The sequence below is a fragment of the Leuciscus leuciscus genome, assembly GCF_965113295.1.
Source record: "Leuciscus leuciscus genome assembly, chromosome: 11".
Classification (NCBI taxonomy): domain Eukaryota; kingdom Metazoa; phylum Chordata; class Actinopteri; order Cypriniformes; family Leuciscidae; genus Leuciscus; species Leuciscus leuciscus.
The window spans coordinates 10,121,770-10,137,483 of NC_138735.1; the positions used below are offsets into that span (position 1 = coordinate 10,121,770).

Here is a 15,714-nt window from a genome sequence, read left to right on the forward strand (position 1 = left end):
ATTAAGGGGATGTTTCATCAGGTCCGCCTCCTGTCTGAGGATCAGCCCTTCCTCCGCTTCCTATGGAGGGACATGAACCGCAGCAACAAGCCTGACATCTACCAGTGGCAAGTGCTCCCTTTCGGCACCACCTGCAGTCCCTGCTGCGCGACCTTTGCCCTCCAAAAGCACATCATTGATCACAGCAACCTTGATGAAGATACTCGTCTTTCAATGGAGAACTGTTTTTATGTAGACAATCTTCTTCAAAGCTTCCCATCCATCTCAGAAGCAAAGCAGCTCATCCGCAAACTTCAGACTCTGCTCCAATCAGGTGGCTTTGAGCTCCGTCAATGGGCCACCAACGTTCCAGACATCATCAGTCATCTGCCACCTGAACTCAAATCCGAGAGCAGAGATCTGTGGCTATCAATGGAGGGTGCAGATCCCCCAGAACGGACTCTCGGGCTGCACTGGCACTGCAGAACAGATACTCTCACCTATCGCCTTCGCCACACAAAGCAACCTGAGCCCACAATGCGCAACATTTACCGAGTCCTAGCTCAACAATATGACCCTCTAGGGCTGCTCATTCCCTACACTACTCGGGCCAAAATCCTGGTGCAGAGCCTCTGGGGAAAGAAACGGGACTGGGACGATCCTCATCTTCCCGAGGATCTGCTCCAGCTGTGGCAGGCGTGGGTGAGTGAACTTCCATTACTTCCTAACGTAACTGTTAATCGTTGTTATGTCCACTCAGACACCGACCTCCCAGCGTCCTCCCAGAGCATCCACATTTTCTCAGATGCTTCAGAGAGGGCCTATGGATCGGTCGCCTACCTGCGTACTGTCAGCGCCGATGATGATGTCCAGGTAGCGTTCCTAGCGGCCCGTTCCCGTGTTGCTCCAGTCCGCCAGCAGTCCATCCCGAGGCTGGAACTCTGCGCTGCCCACCTCGGAGCCCAGCTTGGTGCAGTCCTGAAACGAGAGCTCACAGTCTCCATCTCCTCCGTCACCTACTGGACCGACTCCACCACCGTGTTGGCTTGGTTGCTGTCTCCTTCCTGCCGCTATAAGGTGTTCGTCGGTGCCAGAGTTGCGGATATCCAGGAATTAACTGAGAGCAGCTCATGGCGCTATGTCCACTCCAGTGAGAATCCTGCTGACGATATAACTCGCGGACTGACCCTCTCACAGATCCAGAGTCACAGCCGCTGGAGATCTGGACCTGCCTTCCTTCATGAAAATGAGTCAACCTGGTCTTCCTGTCCAGACATTACATGCCCTGATGATTCAACAGAGCTGCGCAAATCCAAGTTTTGTGGCGTCATCTCTACTTCCCCTCATACACCTTTACCTGACACTAGCCAGTTTAACAGCTTCCAAGAGCTACTGGAAGCCACAGTTCGAGCATGTCACGGGGCGGCCACAGCTGAGTCTTTCAGACAAGCTGAACTCTCTCTCTTCAGACAAGTGCAAAGTGACTGTTTTCCAGAGGAGTTTGCTCTCATCTCCTCCGAAAAGCCCATTCCATCCAGCAGTAGGCTTATCACTTTGGCCCCAGAATACGACCCAGAGACTCAGTTAATCCGTGTCGGGGGCCGACTAAGACGCTGTGAATCCCTCAGCTCAGGCACTTTGCATCCCTTTGTCTTAGACCCTCATCATCCCATCACTAAGTTGATCATTGCTGATTACGACAGCAAGCTTGCACATCCAGGCCCTGAAAGAGTCTTCGCTGAGCTACGCAGAAGGTTCTGGATCTTGCGAGGTAGAGAGGCTGTCCGCAAGCAGCAACACCACTGTCCAGAGTGCCGCAAGTGGCGCAGCCAACCCATTATTCCCAAAATGGCCGACCTCCCGCCTTCCAGTCTAAGGTTACACCATCCAGCTTTCTACTCAACTGGCATGGACTGTTTTGGTCCTTTCCTCATTAAAATAGGGAGGCGCAATGAGAAGCGATGGGGCATAATATTCAAATGCCTCACCACACATGCAGTGTACCTAGATCTGCTGGCCAGTATGGACACTGACTCGTTCCTCATGAGTCTACGCCGTTTCATCTCTAGACGGGGAAAACCTCACGAATTGCTGTCCGATCAAGGTACAAACTTTAAAGGTGGCAGCTCAGAACTTCAAGAGGCCTTCAACTCCCTTGCCCCCGCTCTGCAGTCACAACTCGCTAGCCAGCAAATCCATTTCCGCTTCAACCCACCTAGTGCCCCTCATTTTGGGGGTTCCTGGGAGCGAGAAATCCGCACCATCAAGTCAGCGCTGCATGCAATACTGGGATCACAAACGGTCACCGAGGAGGTCCTCAGAACCATCCTTACTGAAGTGGAGAGCATTGTCAACTCCAAACCGCTTGGTTACACTTCTTCTGATGTGGCAGACCCAGATCCAATCACTCCAAATGTGCTGCTGATGGGGCGGCTGGACCCATCTACTCCGCAGGTTGTTTATTCAGGTACAGAGCTCCTCAGTCGCCGCAGATGGCGACACTGCCAGGTCTTAGCGGATCAGTTTTGGATCCATTTTATCAGGAACTACTTACCATCTCTCCAGAGCCGCTCCAAATGGCAACAAGACCAAGAGGACATCCGTATTGATGACATTGTTCTTGTTGTTGACCAGCAGCTTCCGCGTGCCTTGTGGCTTGTTGGCAAAGTCACAGACGTTTTCCCTGGAGCTGATGGCAGGATTCGTATTGCTCAGATTCAGATCAAAGACAAATCCTACACCAGACCTGTCGCCAAGCTCATCAAGCTGCCTGCACTTCCTCGAGACATTCCTGACTGACTCGTGTTCAACTTTGCTGCCCAAAGTTGGGGGCGGCTGTTAATAAGGTTCTGACTTTATCTTGTGTTTGTGTTATTATAAGTTATTATCTGGTTTACTGTAGTGTCACTTTCTATTTTACATGTGCCCAGCAACAGTTAGGCCAATCAGCAACCCCCCTTTTTTTCTCCACCAATCAGACAGTCTCCACTAGCGCAACCCCGAACTGTTGTCAGTATGCATGTAACTTTCATCGGAGACACTCGCTCCATTCCCGATCCGATATACAGTATCTAGGGGGAAATATCTTTATTCTTCAGTTCTGCTTCATGCGTCCATGAGAATGTGAGTCTATGTAAATATTGTTGTCTGTTCCTTGCTTAGATTAATGTCGTATGTTTACGATTCCTTACACTTTACTCTGTCTATTGATGTGTGCTTTCCTGGAGCTAAATAACCAAACCAGATTTAGGCTATATGATAGTTTCATACTTTCCCATATCTTTGATGGTGTTTAGAGTGATTTCACCGTGTTTTTGGCTGTGCGCATCATAGGCTTTAACTCTGATCACGTGACACCAGCATGCGCTCTCTGCATGTTTTCGGATGTGGCGGCGATTTAACCCCTTCTTAGCCAAATGTTATAGCGCTGAGTTTTGGTGGTTTCCAGCCAACCAGGCAGTTTAATAATTTATGTCTGTGCAATTTAAGACAGTATTATATGTACCAGTTGTATAGTATTTTGCACTTTTGAGATATATTGTTTATTGTTATATTATATTCATTGTAGTGATTTAGACATCTTCCTTTTCATACCTCAATTGCATTTATTGTTACAATTGTGTATGCATACTTATTATTCATGAGTCTATTTTATTTCTGTTTTATTTTAGAAACCATGAACAGAACTCACATCGTCTATGTCAAACTGTTTCATTAAAGAGTGGCATGAGAGTGTAAAATTCGTCCTCATTATTGTTCTGATCGGACAACCTGGGGAGATTGAGGATTTTGTATCAACCCTAAGTACAGTCCTTCTCAGAGGTCACAAGTTTGGGTCTCCTTCCCGACACCTCTTTTATAGTGAATATACAACTCTTGTGAACTTGCCTCCAGGTAAAACTGAGAATGAAACGGACTGTGTGTCTTTCCAGGGAGAATAAAGGAGGAACCACTCAGGTTTACAACTGCAATCATTTAACAGATGTTGGGAAAGTCATGGGAGACTCAGATTTCCTCAAGCAGGTGTTCTTTAGTGCTCGTTTTAAAAGTTTTGGAAAAGTTTGGAGAGCACTTGGGGCCACTTCTTCCTCATCACAGCGGGTGTTGTTTATTCTTGGTCTTATTTTCAGAGGAAATTGTCTAGACATAACTAGTGAGCACAGTACCACAGCAAAGATACCCTCTCCTATATCCACTCCTGTTATGCTGATTTGTTGGGATGCTTGTCCTTTCCTCCGACACCATAAACATGTTCCTCTTCAGCCCTATTTTAAATTCAAGCTTAGCTATATAGCTCAATATATGCACAGTCATGTACAATGTTTACTTCAGCGAACGGCTGTAATTCTGCCTGCACATAATCAAATAAGAATCTACAGCTCTTTATCAGAGTTTTTATGTACATCGGACTCAATTGATGACATACACTCACAACCATTTTCTTATTAAACTGTCACAGCCGATAAGCAAAATCAGCATATGCTGCAAAACCACGTCTTAAATGTACATTACCAAACATTTCCCTATAAGAATGTATTACAATAGGGACCTCTAGTGGTTAACTGCTGCTACAGCTTGCCAGCAGGGGAAAAAGAAAAAATTTTTTACAAGCTATTATTAACCAAAGTGCAGAATAGCATATCTGATGTCTTCTTTCCAGGTATAGCAAATGTGACTGAACTATTTTTCCCAAACTATTTGTAAAAAAATCATAAAAACCACACAAAAAAGTATCAGATTTCCCACCTTTTGACCAACGAGTTTCCACAACTTTTCAGGTCGTTTCCTGGATAAAAGTTTTACAAATCAATTTAGTATACTCACAAATAGCTATTTTTGACTGATGAAATATTTTAGAATATACATAGAATCTTTGGGGTAAATATTTATAAAAATATAATAATAATACATATAATAAATAAATAAATAAATAAATAAATAAATAAATAAATATATATATATAAATTCTATTGTTTTTTTTCAGTGACTTATCCAACCTGAAAAATCACACACATAATATTCCCTGTTATTTCCAGTTTCATGAATCCCTGCACTACTCAAAATATTGATAGAAAAAAAAGAAAAGAAAAAGAAAACCCACATGAAAAATGAACTCAATACATTGATCCAGACCTTAATGCAAACACAGTATAAAAACTCTGCATGTTTCACACATAGAAGGCCACCAATCATTTCTTCTTCCTGCCTTACTAAAACAGGCAAACCTCATGGGTGAGCCAATGGTCCTGTCCCAAACGGCACTCACGTGTCCTACTGAACAGCAGTCAATATTGCAACATATAGGCTCTACCTACATTTAGCAAAATTCCAGAAACTAGCCAGAAACAAACCTTCTGTACACATAAAATTCACTGCAGTTTCCAGCTAAAATGAACAATGGTGGCAGTAAAACAATTATTTCTTTACACATATTATTGGCAGATTATTGATTATCAAAGACTTAGTTTTACAGTTCCTTGCACAATGCTATGATATGACCTCAAATTAGTTTTACCATAGTGCATGAATTGTAAACTAATAGCCAAAGTTTTGACATTTCCGTCAGATAACTAGCTCCATATGTAGCTTTTCTGTGGCTTTTCTAATAAACTTTCTCAATAGCTCTATCTTGTACAGTATTGCACTTGTGATGCGGAGCGCCTGGGATTGAGTCTGAATAAAAGAGCTGAAAGACTTGAAGTAAGATAAAATGGCATGGTTGCCTCAGAAAAAGCTTTTTTCTCTCATGTTTGCCTTTGTTAACACTATTGGTTAGGTTTAAGGTATGTTTGAGAGAATATGGCATGTTATTTTCAAACGTGCAGAGCATTAAAGGGTACATAATTCACACAGTTTCTGCCAATATCTTGATAATCTTTTTTACTATAGAGTAGTATTGCATCCTTCATATATTTAGTTTTATCAGATTTATAAAAGACAAAGACTGTATCAGCTGTACCGATTCTTTCCGAAAACAGTCAAGCTCCTGGAAGCGTGCCGTGGGCGGAGCTAAAGAGTCAAGAGCACAGAGTGGTTTTAGAATAAACAAGTGGACATTTATGGTGATCAGCTAAACAAATGTATTTAAACACACACAATACATTATCGCATTATCCCTGGATAACTTTTGATTCACTGTACATTGATATGCACTTGCGCGCTGATTGCCAACAAAACACAGACATTTTATGCAGTTTTACTTACCTGTGTAAACCTGTGGTTCCGACTCATGAGCGGGATCTTTTATCGCTGGGACCGCTCCATTTTACAGTTTCAAACAATCGGCAAATCCAGCGCTGAACTGGGCCTTGTTGCAGGTGTTGTGAATTTCGACTGCCTGCCAAATTATTACCCCCCTTGTTGAAGTCGCTACCTGATTGCCTAATCTTAACCACACCCCTAATCCTAACCCCTCCCCCACCCCAATCCTAAACCAACACTAAGGGGGTAATAATTTGGCGGGGGTCAGAAATCGGCACAACACCGGAAAAACAAACTGCATCCACTGTGTGTTAATGATTAGTTAACTTGAAGTGTGCTATTTTTAATGAATTTAGCTAAATTTCTACTAAGTATATTTTAGTTGCAATTAAATTGTACTTTCAGTGTATTTAAGTGTATTTAGTGTACTTTTGTGTGCTAAATTGGAACAACTTCAAGTATATGCCTGTGTAGGGACTAATTACATGCTTGATTAGTGATATTAAAGTGTACTTTATTTGTGTTACAAGTTCATTACGAGTGTCTTCGAAACATACAAGTAAAATTTTTTTTTTTACAAATTATATATATATATATATATGTGTATATGTATGTATGTATGTATATATTTTTTTTTATGATTTATTTTTGCCTTTTATTAGGATAGGACAGTAGCTAGACAGGAAGTGAGATAGAGAGAGAGGAGGGACGGGATCGGGAAAGGTCCACTAGCCGGGACTCGAACTCGGATCGCCCTAAGCACAACGGCGCTACATGTCGGCGCACTTGCCCACGAGGCTATCGGCTCCGTCCATAAGTGTACTATATTTGAGTAAAAAGTATATGCCCAGTAATACCTTTGGCTTATTCCAAATACTACAAATTGCACACTTTGCCTTCAATAACAAATGCACATTAATAGACAAATAATACTTTGCTATACGATAGCTATACTTTGTACAAAATACTATGGTATACTATAATGTATTGTAATGTGTTACAATGATCATTTCCAGCACACAGTTAAAATATACCTATAATATATTTTTCATAAAGTGCAAAAATACACATTATTAAAAAAAAACGGAATTTTCACTTCAAGTATATTTTTCTACAATATATTTTTTGAAAATATAAAAGTACAATTATTTTAAAAAGTATTAAAAGTTGTATTGTGAAAATAGGTAAAAGCATGACGCTAATATACTTTTAATATATTTAAAGATAGTAACATTTTTGTTAGGGTATTTGCAATGTGCTATTGAAAAGGTCAATTTAATAAAGTATACTTTTTTTTCACTAGGGAGGCATTTCTCTATGCATTAATCCTGCTTCTCCTTTGTAAAGATGCTCTATAGTGTCATGACATGTCTTCTACAAAACAATTCGTCAAACTCCTCTTGAGCCTCATTTGAACGGACACACAGCCCACACAATGTGACACTCTCCACATCTGTCCACAGGATACACTGAATCCTCCAAGGCTTCAGAGATAATACAGGTTTCCCATCACACCTCTATGTTCCTGCCATTGTCACACCTTGTCATAAAGATAATAATATCATGATGTGTGTCCTACCTTAAGTCAAGTTTATTTGTATAGCGCTTTTCACAATACAGATTGCATCAAAGCAGCTTCACAGTATTAAATTAAACTAATACAACAAAGTTTGTTTCAAGAGGAATTTATTGATTGATAAAATTAAATTAAATATCCCCAAAATATCCACAACTGAGCAAGCCAAAGGCAACAGTGGCAAGGAACCGAAAAACTCCATCAAGTGACCTAATGGTGTCCTAAAACTCCATCAGGTGCCTTAGGGACAATACTGATGGTGTTGTCCTTACATATACCTCATTACACTGTGAAGAACAGTGGCCAAGGCTGCCATCAACCAATGAACACAACGGTCACGGCAGTTACAGACATAAACATTCCTGTAGACCTCAGGCGTCAGGTAGAAGTCGTCTAGAACTTGATTATAGGCAGTACAAAGACTATGAATGTGAGCAACTGTAATGCCAACAAAACAACAACAGTCAATTATTCACTCAGCTAAATAACTACCTATCTACTGCACATATTCAAAACTCATCTTACAGTCGGCTAAACAGAAGTGTCTGTCAGCAGAGGATCTTTTTAATTGCTTTACAAAAGCATTCAATGAGCATATCCATCAAAACACTTTACATTTTTCTTATTCAAACTGAATCATTAGCAAAAATCCATGCATCTACAGCTCATTTTTCAAAATGTTCATTTACTTTCAACTGAATTAGACAACAATGTGCTTGATATGTACATTTCTGCAAGAATATTCAATATCTAATTTTTCTTTATAAAACCTATTCTTGTGAAAAAGAAGTGTGATTAACTGAACTGAATGTGAACTTGTAGTGTACATCAAATCTTAAAAGTATAAAAAGTGCTAGCATATCATATAATATTACTGAAATAAAAGACACCTTTATATAAAGTGTACTTAAAAAGAATACACGTTTCTGTATACACTTTTTTACACTTAAATCACGAGTTTACACGGAGAAGATAATGTTTTTGTATTCAAAAACTTGCACTTTGAAACCCGTTTTCAAAAGTTCGCGTTTTCAGGCCCCCAAAACACCACTTTCACGAAAATGAGCGGCCAAAACAAATGAGATGTTTTCTGTTTTTAGTTGAAAATGGTGTCTTGTAAACGTCCCCAAACAGTTAATATATTTTAAATGTATTAAACTTCAACAAGTTGCAATAGCAACGACATTTTAGTTTACCATGAATGCTTCTCAGTACATTCAGCAGTACATGTTAACCATCCTTTAAAGACAAAAGAAGTAATTATGAAATTGATAATAAAGATGTTGGTTAAGGGTAAGTCTTCATGAGTCCATGCATTTGCCACTATCAGACAAACAATGACCAAAAATGATGTGCATGGCAGGACAGTAAGTAGAAAGCCTCTGTTCTACAAGAAGAACACTGCTGCCCGCCAAAAGTTTTCCAGAAACCATGTGATTTAATGAGACAACTGTAATAATGTTTTGTAAGAATAAGTCAAAAATAGTACTTATTTATTTAAATAAAAAATGCTACATTTGGTGAACACCTCTGCATTCAATAACATGAACCTTTCTCCCAAAACTGTATGAATATAATAGTTTGGAGCTACTTTGGTGCCACTGGACCAGGACGTTTACCATCTTTGATGAAACAATGATCTCTACATTGTGTTCTGAAGCACAAAATAAAGGTTACTCTACAGAAAGACAACTAGATCTACCACTGAATGGTTAAAGCAGAAAAAATTTTAAATTGACTTTTGGAAGTCAAAGTCCCCATAAATCCAATAGAAGTATTATGAAAGGATCTGAATAGCAGTTTGTGCTAGGAAAACCCTCAACATCATTGAGTTCAAGTAATATTGAAGGGAGCATCCAAGCCGATGTTCAGGACGGATTCATGTTTGGTTGCAGTTATTTCTTACTCAAGGGGATCACAGCACACCACATACTGAAATACTTATAGAAGATCGTTTCTACTAATAAGACTTAAGTCATATTCACACCAACACAAATGTTCAGTGAAAAAAAAGGTGTGTTAAACATTTTAATTTGAATTCATTCACGTGGGGTAAATGCAACAGTTCTTTTTACATAGACGTGTTTCCAATGTCTTTTATATTACACTGCAGGAAACTGAACATTTGATCTCAATATAGGTTAAATACATGCACAACATATAAACAGAATAAAATAAATAAAAATCCTAACAGTATACGTATAGCAGTCTCTCCTTTTTTTAGAGAAAGTATTTTAACTTCAAAAAAGCCAATTTAATTGAGTCATTTTCTTACTGTTAATTATATTTTGACTTCAGCCAAGATGTCATGTTTACCTGCAAACTGTCTCTCCCAGTTGTCATTATCATATCATTGGCTGAGAAAATGTCACAACCACAAACACACTTAGTAATTTGATCCAAATGAAACATGACAGTTCCACTCTCAGAATCAGACAGGCATCTCTCAGCAGTGCATACTTCACATACTCTCCTTCAATCACTGACCTTTCAGAGCATATGCAAAGCAAGAGTGGCATGTATGCAAATTAATAAGCAATTTTGGTGACACTGCAGCAATAAATAAACCATTTAAATAAATTATTTCTGCTTCATGATACTAAATCTGTTTGGGGAACCAGTTCTAGTATAAATACATGTTGGTTGAGGCTGTTCAGCAGTTTTGTGATGAATGGTATCACAGTTATCGATGGTACTAGAAAGGGTAGCCAGAGCAGGAAAGATCAAGATCAATAAACACATATCTTACTCTGCATTGCAGTGCACATAACAGAAATTCAGTTTTAACTAGAACAGCGATCATCTGGGGTTGGTGGTGCATCAATCAATAAGAAAGAATGAAAGATGAGAATTGTTCCACGTGTATAGCCATGTCTAACAAAAGTGGAATCCAAGAAAAATTCACTTCAATCACACACCATCCAGTTGTATCATGAAACCAAATTTATTGTCAGTAAAGTTCTGGGAATGCTAAGAGAACAGACTGAATTCTCAAAGCACTGCTGCTCTTTTGGGAACTCCAGCAGAGAATTCAGAGGGGAAACAGAGTGCATACTGTGCATGCAACATTCCATCGATACTACACTCTATTTGTATATTTGCTATCAAACTCAAAAAAAAAAAAAAAAAAAACTATACAGTAATCCAGAAGAATTGAGCAGTTTAGTCAAAATTTTCTGAAGAGACTTGATCGCTTTATATGATGAACAGCTTTCATTTCGGCTTTTGTTCACAGAGATCAGCGAACATAAACAGAAGCTTAACCAAACCTGCTTGATGCGGAAGCTCAAATGTGCTGTGTAACACTTGAGAATGAAACTCATTGGTTCTTGCTGAAGCTCAAACGTGCTGCGTAACAGGAGAATGAACATCATTGGTTCTTGCTGAAGCTCAAACGTGCTGCGTAACAGGAGAATGAACATCATTGGTTCTTGCTGAAGCTCAAACGTGCTGCGTAACACAAGAGAATGAACCTCACTGGTTCTTTCTGAAGCTCAAACGTGGGGCACGTTCAAGTTCAAAACGGTGCGCCACGTTTTGCAACGGTTTCCGGGTTGAACGTCATGTTTCCTGGAAACGGCGTGCACCGGTGTGCAACGGGGTTTGAGATACGTTTTCTCTTGTTTGGTGGGTGTGTCAGAACTGCAGTCCAATCAGCAGCAACATGTATATAAAGCACGCGGTATTAAAGTGAACGAGGAAAGTAATTTACAAATGTGTTCGATGCAGCTCGGTATACGCCACAACTGAGGATATTAGAAGAAATGTTTGTTGTAAGTTTTATTGTAAAAATATAGGATATCAACATAATGATGTAGTTGTTTATATTTTTAGCTTCATTGCAAGTGTATGACATTTGGTATAAAAATAAACAATGTTAATTAAGTGCTTTTCCTAAAAATAAGAAAGAAAATACAGGGTATTAAAACAGTATGAACTACAAATAAAGTCAGTATGTGAGGCTAAATAGATGTGTTTTAGTCTGAATTAGGTAAGATGCGTGCTTCCATTTCAGTTTCAGCAATTCCTTCACTCGATTGGGATGTTCTCTTTTGTTCTGGGCGGCAAGTGCAGTAACTGTAACATCGGGCATATTTTGTAGTGTTAAACACATATTTATACCGACTTCATCAGGCTCCGAAAATTCTTCACAAAGAACACAAAGAATGGCCTTCTCAGCTGCCATAGTTGCAACTCTTGCGTCATCAGAACAGTGTGTTCAACGCATCACCGTTTCTGTATAAAAAACGTTGTGCAACGTTTTGTCGGGGCTGAACGCAGCCCAGCTGCGCAACAAGAAAATGAATATCATTCGTTCTTGCTGAAGCTCAAACGTGCTGCGTAACACATGAGAATGAACCTGATTGTTTCTTGCTGAAGCTCAAACGTGCTGCGTAACACGAGAATTAACTTCATTGGTTCTTGCTGAAGCTCAAACGTGCTGTGCCTGTGTGTAATACATGAGAATGAACCTCATTGGTTCTTGATGAAGTTCAAATGTGCTGCACCTCACTGGTTCTCACACGTCAAGCGAAAATGCAGTTGATGAATGTTTACATGTGAGTAAAAGGCTAAATTCAATCTGTTCATAATAAAACGATCGAGACTCTTCTGAAAAGTTGGGAAAAAAAATTGCGAGATGTACTGTATCACATGCATTTTATTATAGAAATACATTATATAGAAAATGTCCCATTTTCATTCAAAAACCTTTTGAATGCACATCTACAATGTGTGAGAAGAGAATAAATAGGATAAGAGTTAAAGGTGCATTAAGCAAGATTCTGAGTTTTTGCAGAACTATGCCACCTCTGGCGGCAAGTGAAACTGCAGCCAGAGATGTGCACGCTCATGGACCACACACACGCTTGCACGAGCTGTTCATAACCAAAGGAGCATCAGCCGCAAATCTTTTGTTTACAATCATAATGTCTTCAGAGGTAATAAAGTTATAAATCTGCAAGTCATTTTAAATATGTGAAAGGAAAGGCAATTGAGTAAATTACACACTTATGTGTGAGGGAAAAACGGGGGTAGTAGAAAACTTCGTTTTTTATTTCCATCTATCTCCATGTTGAACTGTGTTATGTGTTTACTGTATCCACTTATGATTGTATTGTTATGGAAACACGTTCATGAACAATATAAGTTGTTACTTTGTAAAAGCTCAAAGCAGTCGGTCAAAAAAGTACACTCAATTGTCTCAAGGTAATAAACAATTAAATGGCACTATGACGTTACCATAAAAGCCAAACAGGCTAATCCGCCGAAGATTTGCGGTTGTTTAGCCTGTTTTATTGATCTGCTAAGTAGCATATTCCAATAGCAATACATCCTAATTAAGCAGTAATTTGCTCAAAATTTGTGTCTAATTATCTAACTTATATATCAGCATTTTACATTTACATTTACATTTAAGCATTTGGCAGACGCTTTTATCCATAGCGACTTATATTGCGTTATCCTATACATTTATACATAGGTATGTGCGATCCCCTGGGATCGAACCCACAACCTTGCGTTGTTAGCGCAATGCTCTTACCACTGAGCTACAGGAAAGCTTTTATATCACACTCAAGATATTTGAACTGTTTTAATCGAATAGCAAATCATTAAACTACATGTAGTGCAGATTTATTTAGTAGATATTTTGCCAGGGACAATACACAATGATGAACATTTATGTGAAATGTGTCAATACTTTTCAACTGCTGTCCCTGGACAAGGTCACAGTAGTTCATACATTTATAAGACAAAAAAAGGGTAACTATACACAACATCCATACACTTCCATATGTTTACTCTCGTCTTATTCCGACGCCTGTCTGAGTCCAATTTTGCCCTTTTGGTTGCACTAGAGACAAGTTTTCTTTTTTTTAATCTTGCGTGGAGTTTGCGTTGGTGTTTGAAATGAACTACAACCAGGTCTCTTACAATCCATCTTCTACGGAGAATGCCGGCGAATACACAAACCTGCCAGACATAGCTATGTGAGCGTGCCGTGAGCGCGCATGACGTCACGCCCAGTCTAAAATTCCGGCCCGAATCCCTCTTATTTATTTTACTTTACAGGATTATAGAGACAATCTCAGTGATCAGAGAAGGGCTCATTCAGCCCATCAGGCAATTGTTTAAGCATGTATGGGTTAGAAAACGGGTATTTTTAACATGAAAAGTTGCTTAATGCACCTTTAAATAACATTGCTTTATGTTATGTAATAATATACAGTATGACTTTATAGTATAATATTGTGTGAAATGTGTAATGCTCACTGGAGCCCCATCATGTGCTGAATACCTCTGAAACATACTAACCCAGAAGATAACCTGCTCCGAGAGTAATGGCTACTTACAGTACATACCATGAAAGTTAAGATTATGTTTACTCTGAATGAACGTACCCAGATATGTCACATAACTTGCTTTCTGGAATACCCCCTTAAGTCATACGATAACTTTGTGCGAGGAACAGACAAAAACTGAAGTCGTCATTCGCTGATAATCATTCGCTCCATTGCAATTTGCAAATGACATTGTCTATTTTGCATACTGAAATTGCTAATTTATTATATGACTTCACAACTCTTTCAATATATAACGCATGAGTCATATGAACTATTTTTATTGTATTGTTATTGTGTTTGAACTTTTGTAAGAAAACAAAATGGAAGCCACACTTTTCAAACAGCTACAGTATTTGTCTTTTTAATAGGCATCAGCTGATCATCTATCCTTTGTTTATGCACACCCATCACTTCGACTACCATGGGGAAAAAAATATGTTTTAGCAATATTTTAGCTAAATAAGCTAAATTTATGATACCATTGTTGTCTTTTAGTTTGATTAACTTGTAAATCCAGAGGCCTACATGTGGATCAACAAAGCCACAGATTGACCTTTTAAAGTTGCATGGTTTAAATTGTTGCAGGAAAGTTGAGTGAGTATGTGGTATATTTTTAGCATTGTATATTTCAGCATTTTTGTCTATAAAATCACTTTCAGTGTAACTCTTGATGAGTTTGAACCTACATCTTGTTTGTTACAAGGATAAAGCTTCAACAATGTTCCATATTGAACTGTGACTGTCAACATTCAACACAACTGTCCATCCAGCTTTTAGTGTCTCTCGCACTTTTCATCTTTTTCAAACGAAAGCATATAGTTATCCGCAACTTACTTTTCCTCCTTTTGAGCATCTTCTGTAAGTGTTTGTGGCTCCTGCGGTTTGATTCATTTTCGATAACTGGAACAGTAGAGGAAATAAATAATCAACAAACATTCCATTTCACACTAACGCCGCGTCTACAACATGACGCGACGGGTCAAAACCAGAACGCTGCTGTTAACGCTATATATTTTTTTACACAAATGAAAAGCACAAGGTGAAAAAACGCGCGCGTCTCGGTGTTTGTATAACGTCTATTGTTGGCGCATCAAGTAAACATAGTTTTAAAACGCGTCTCGAGATGCGTCCGAATTTTTAGAACGCCAACGCGTCCCTTGTGAAACTATCTGCGATGCAGAAGCGCACAGAAGCGTTCTAGTTTACGTGTGCAGACACGCACAACTACAGCGCATTAGAATAACAAGCAACTTTACCTGTATGTTCAGTCTTCTTTGAATGCCTTTTAAGTCTCGAGGATTTAAATTCAAACACTCCCCCTGGATAGTCCCACTGATAATCAAACACAGTCTAGAGAAAGTGTCCCAAGTCAGTTGTTTCCACAAACCAAAGGAGGTGAATGAAACTAAAACGAGTCGTGCTGTCCTTTCTTGTTAAGTCCTCAACAATCCTTCGATAAGGAGTTATTAGATGTCAAAGTGACCTCAGAAGACTGTGTAGTCATAAATCAGATGTGGAGAGATGAAGCAGAAGGTTTTGATGCACATTGAGAGATTGCTGGAGTTACTCGCTCTCCTCGTGCGCTTCTTCAGAGAGGAGGAAACCACCAATTAA

General features: G+C 39.3%; 1 protein-coding gene and 1 long non-coding RNA gene across 2 annotated transcripts in view; one reads left to right on the top strand and one right to left on the bottom strand.

The window, feature by feature from the left end:
* dpp6a (dipeptidyl-peptidase 6a) overlaps window positions 1-15,589 on the bottom strand; it is a 447,069-nt gene extending 431,480 nt beyond the window's left edge. Inside the window, exons 1-2 of the mRNA XM_082184974.1 lie at window positions 15,357-15,589; window positions 14,935-15,000 (exon numbers count right to left, since the gene is read on the bottom strand). Coding sequence (XP_082041100.1) covers window positions 14,935-14,991 — 57 coding nt within the window. The 5' untranslated portion in view covers window positions 14,992-15,000; window positions 15,357-15,589. The remainder of the gene's footprint in view (window positions 1-14,934; window positions 15,001-15,356) is intronic.
* LOC309509983 overlaps window positions 1-15,714 on the top strand; it is a 182,928-nt gene that overhangs the window by 32,977 nt on the left and 134,237 nt on the right. The gene's annotated exons all lie outside the window — the stretch shown is intronic.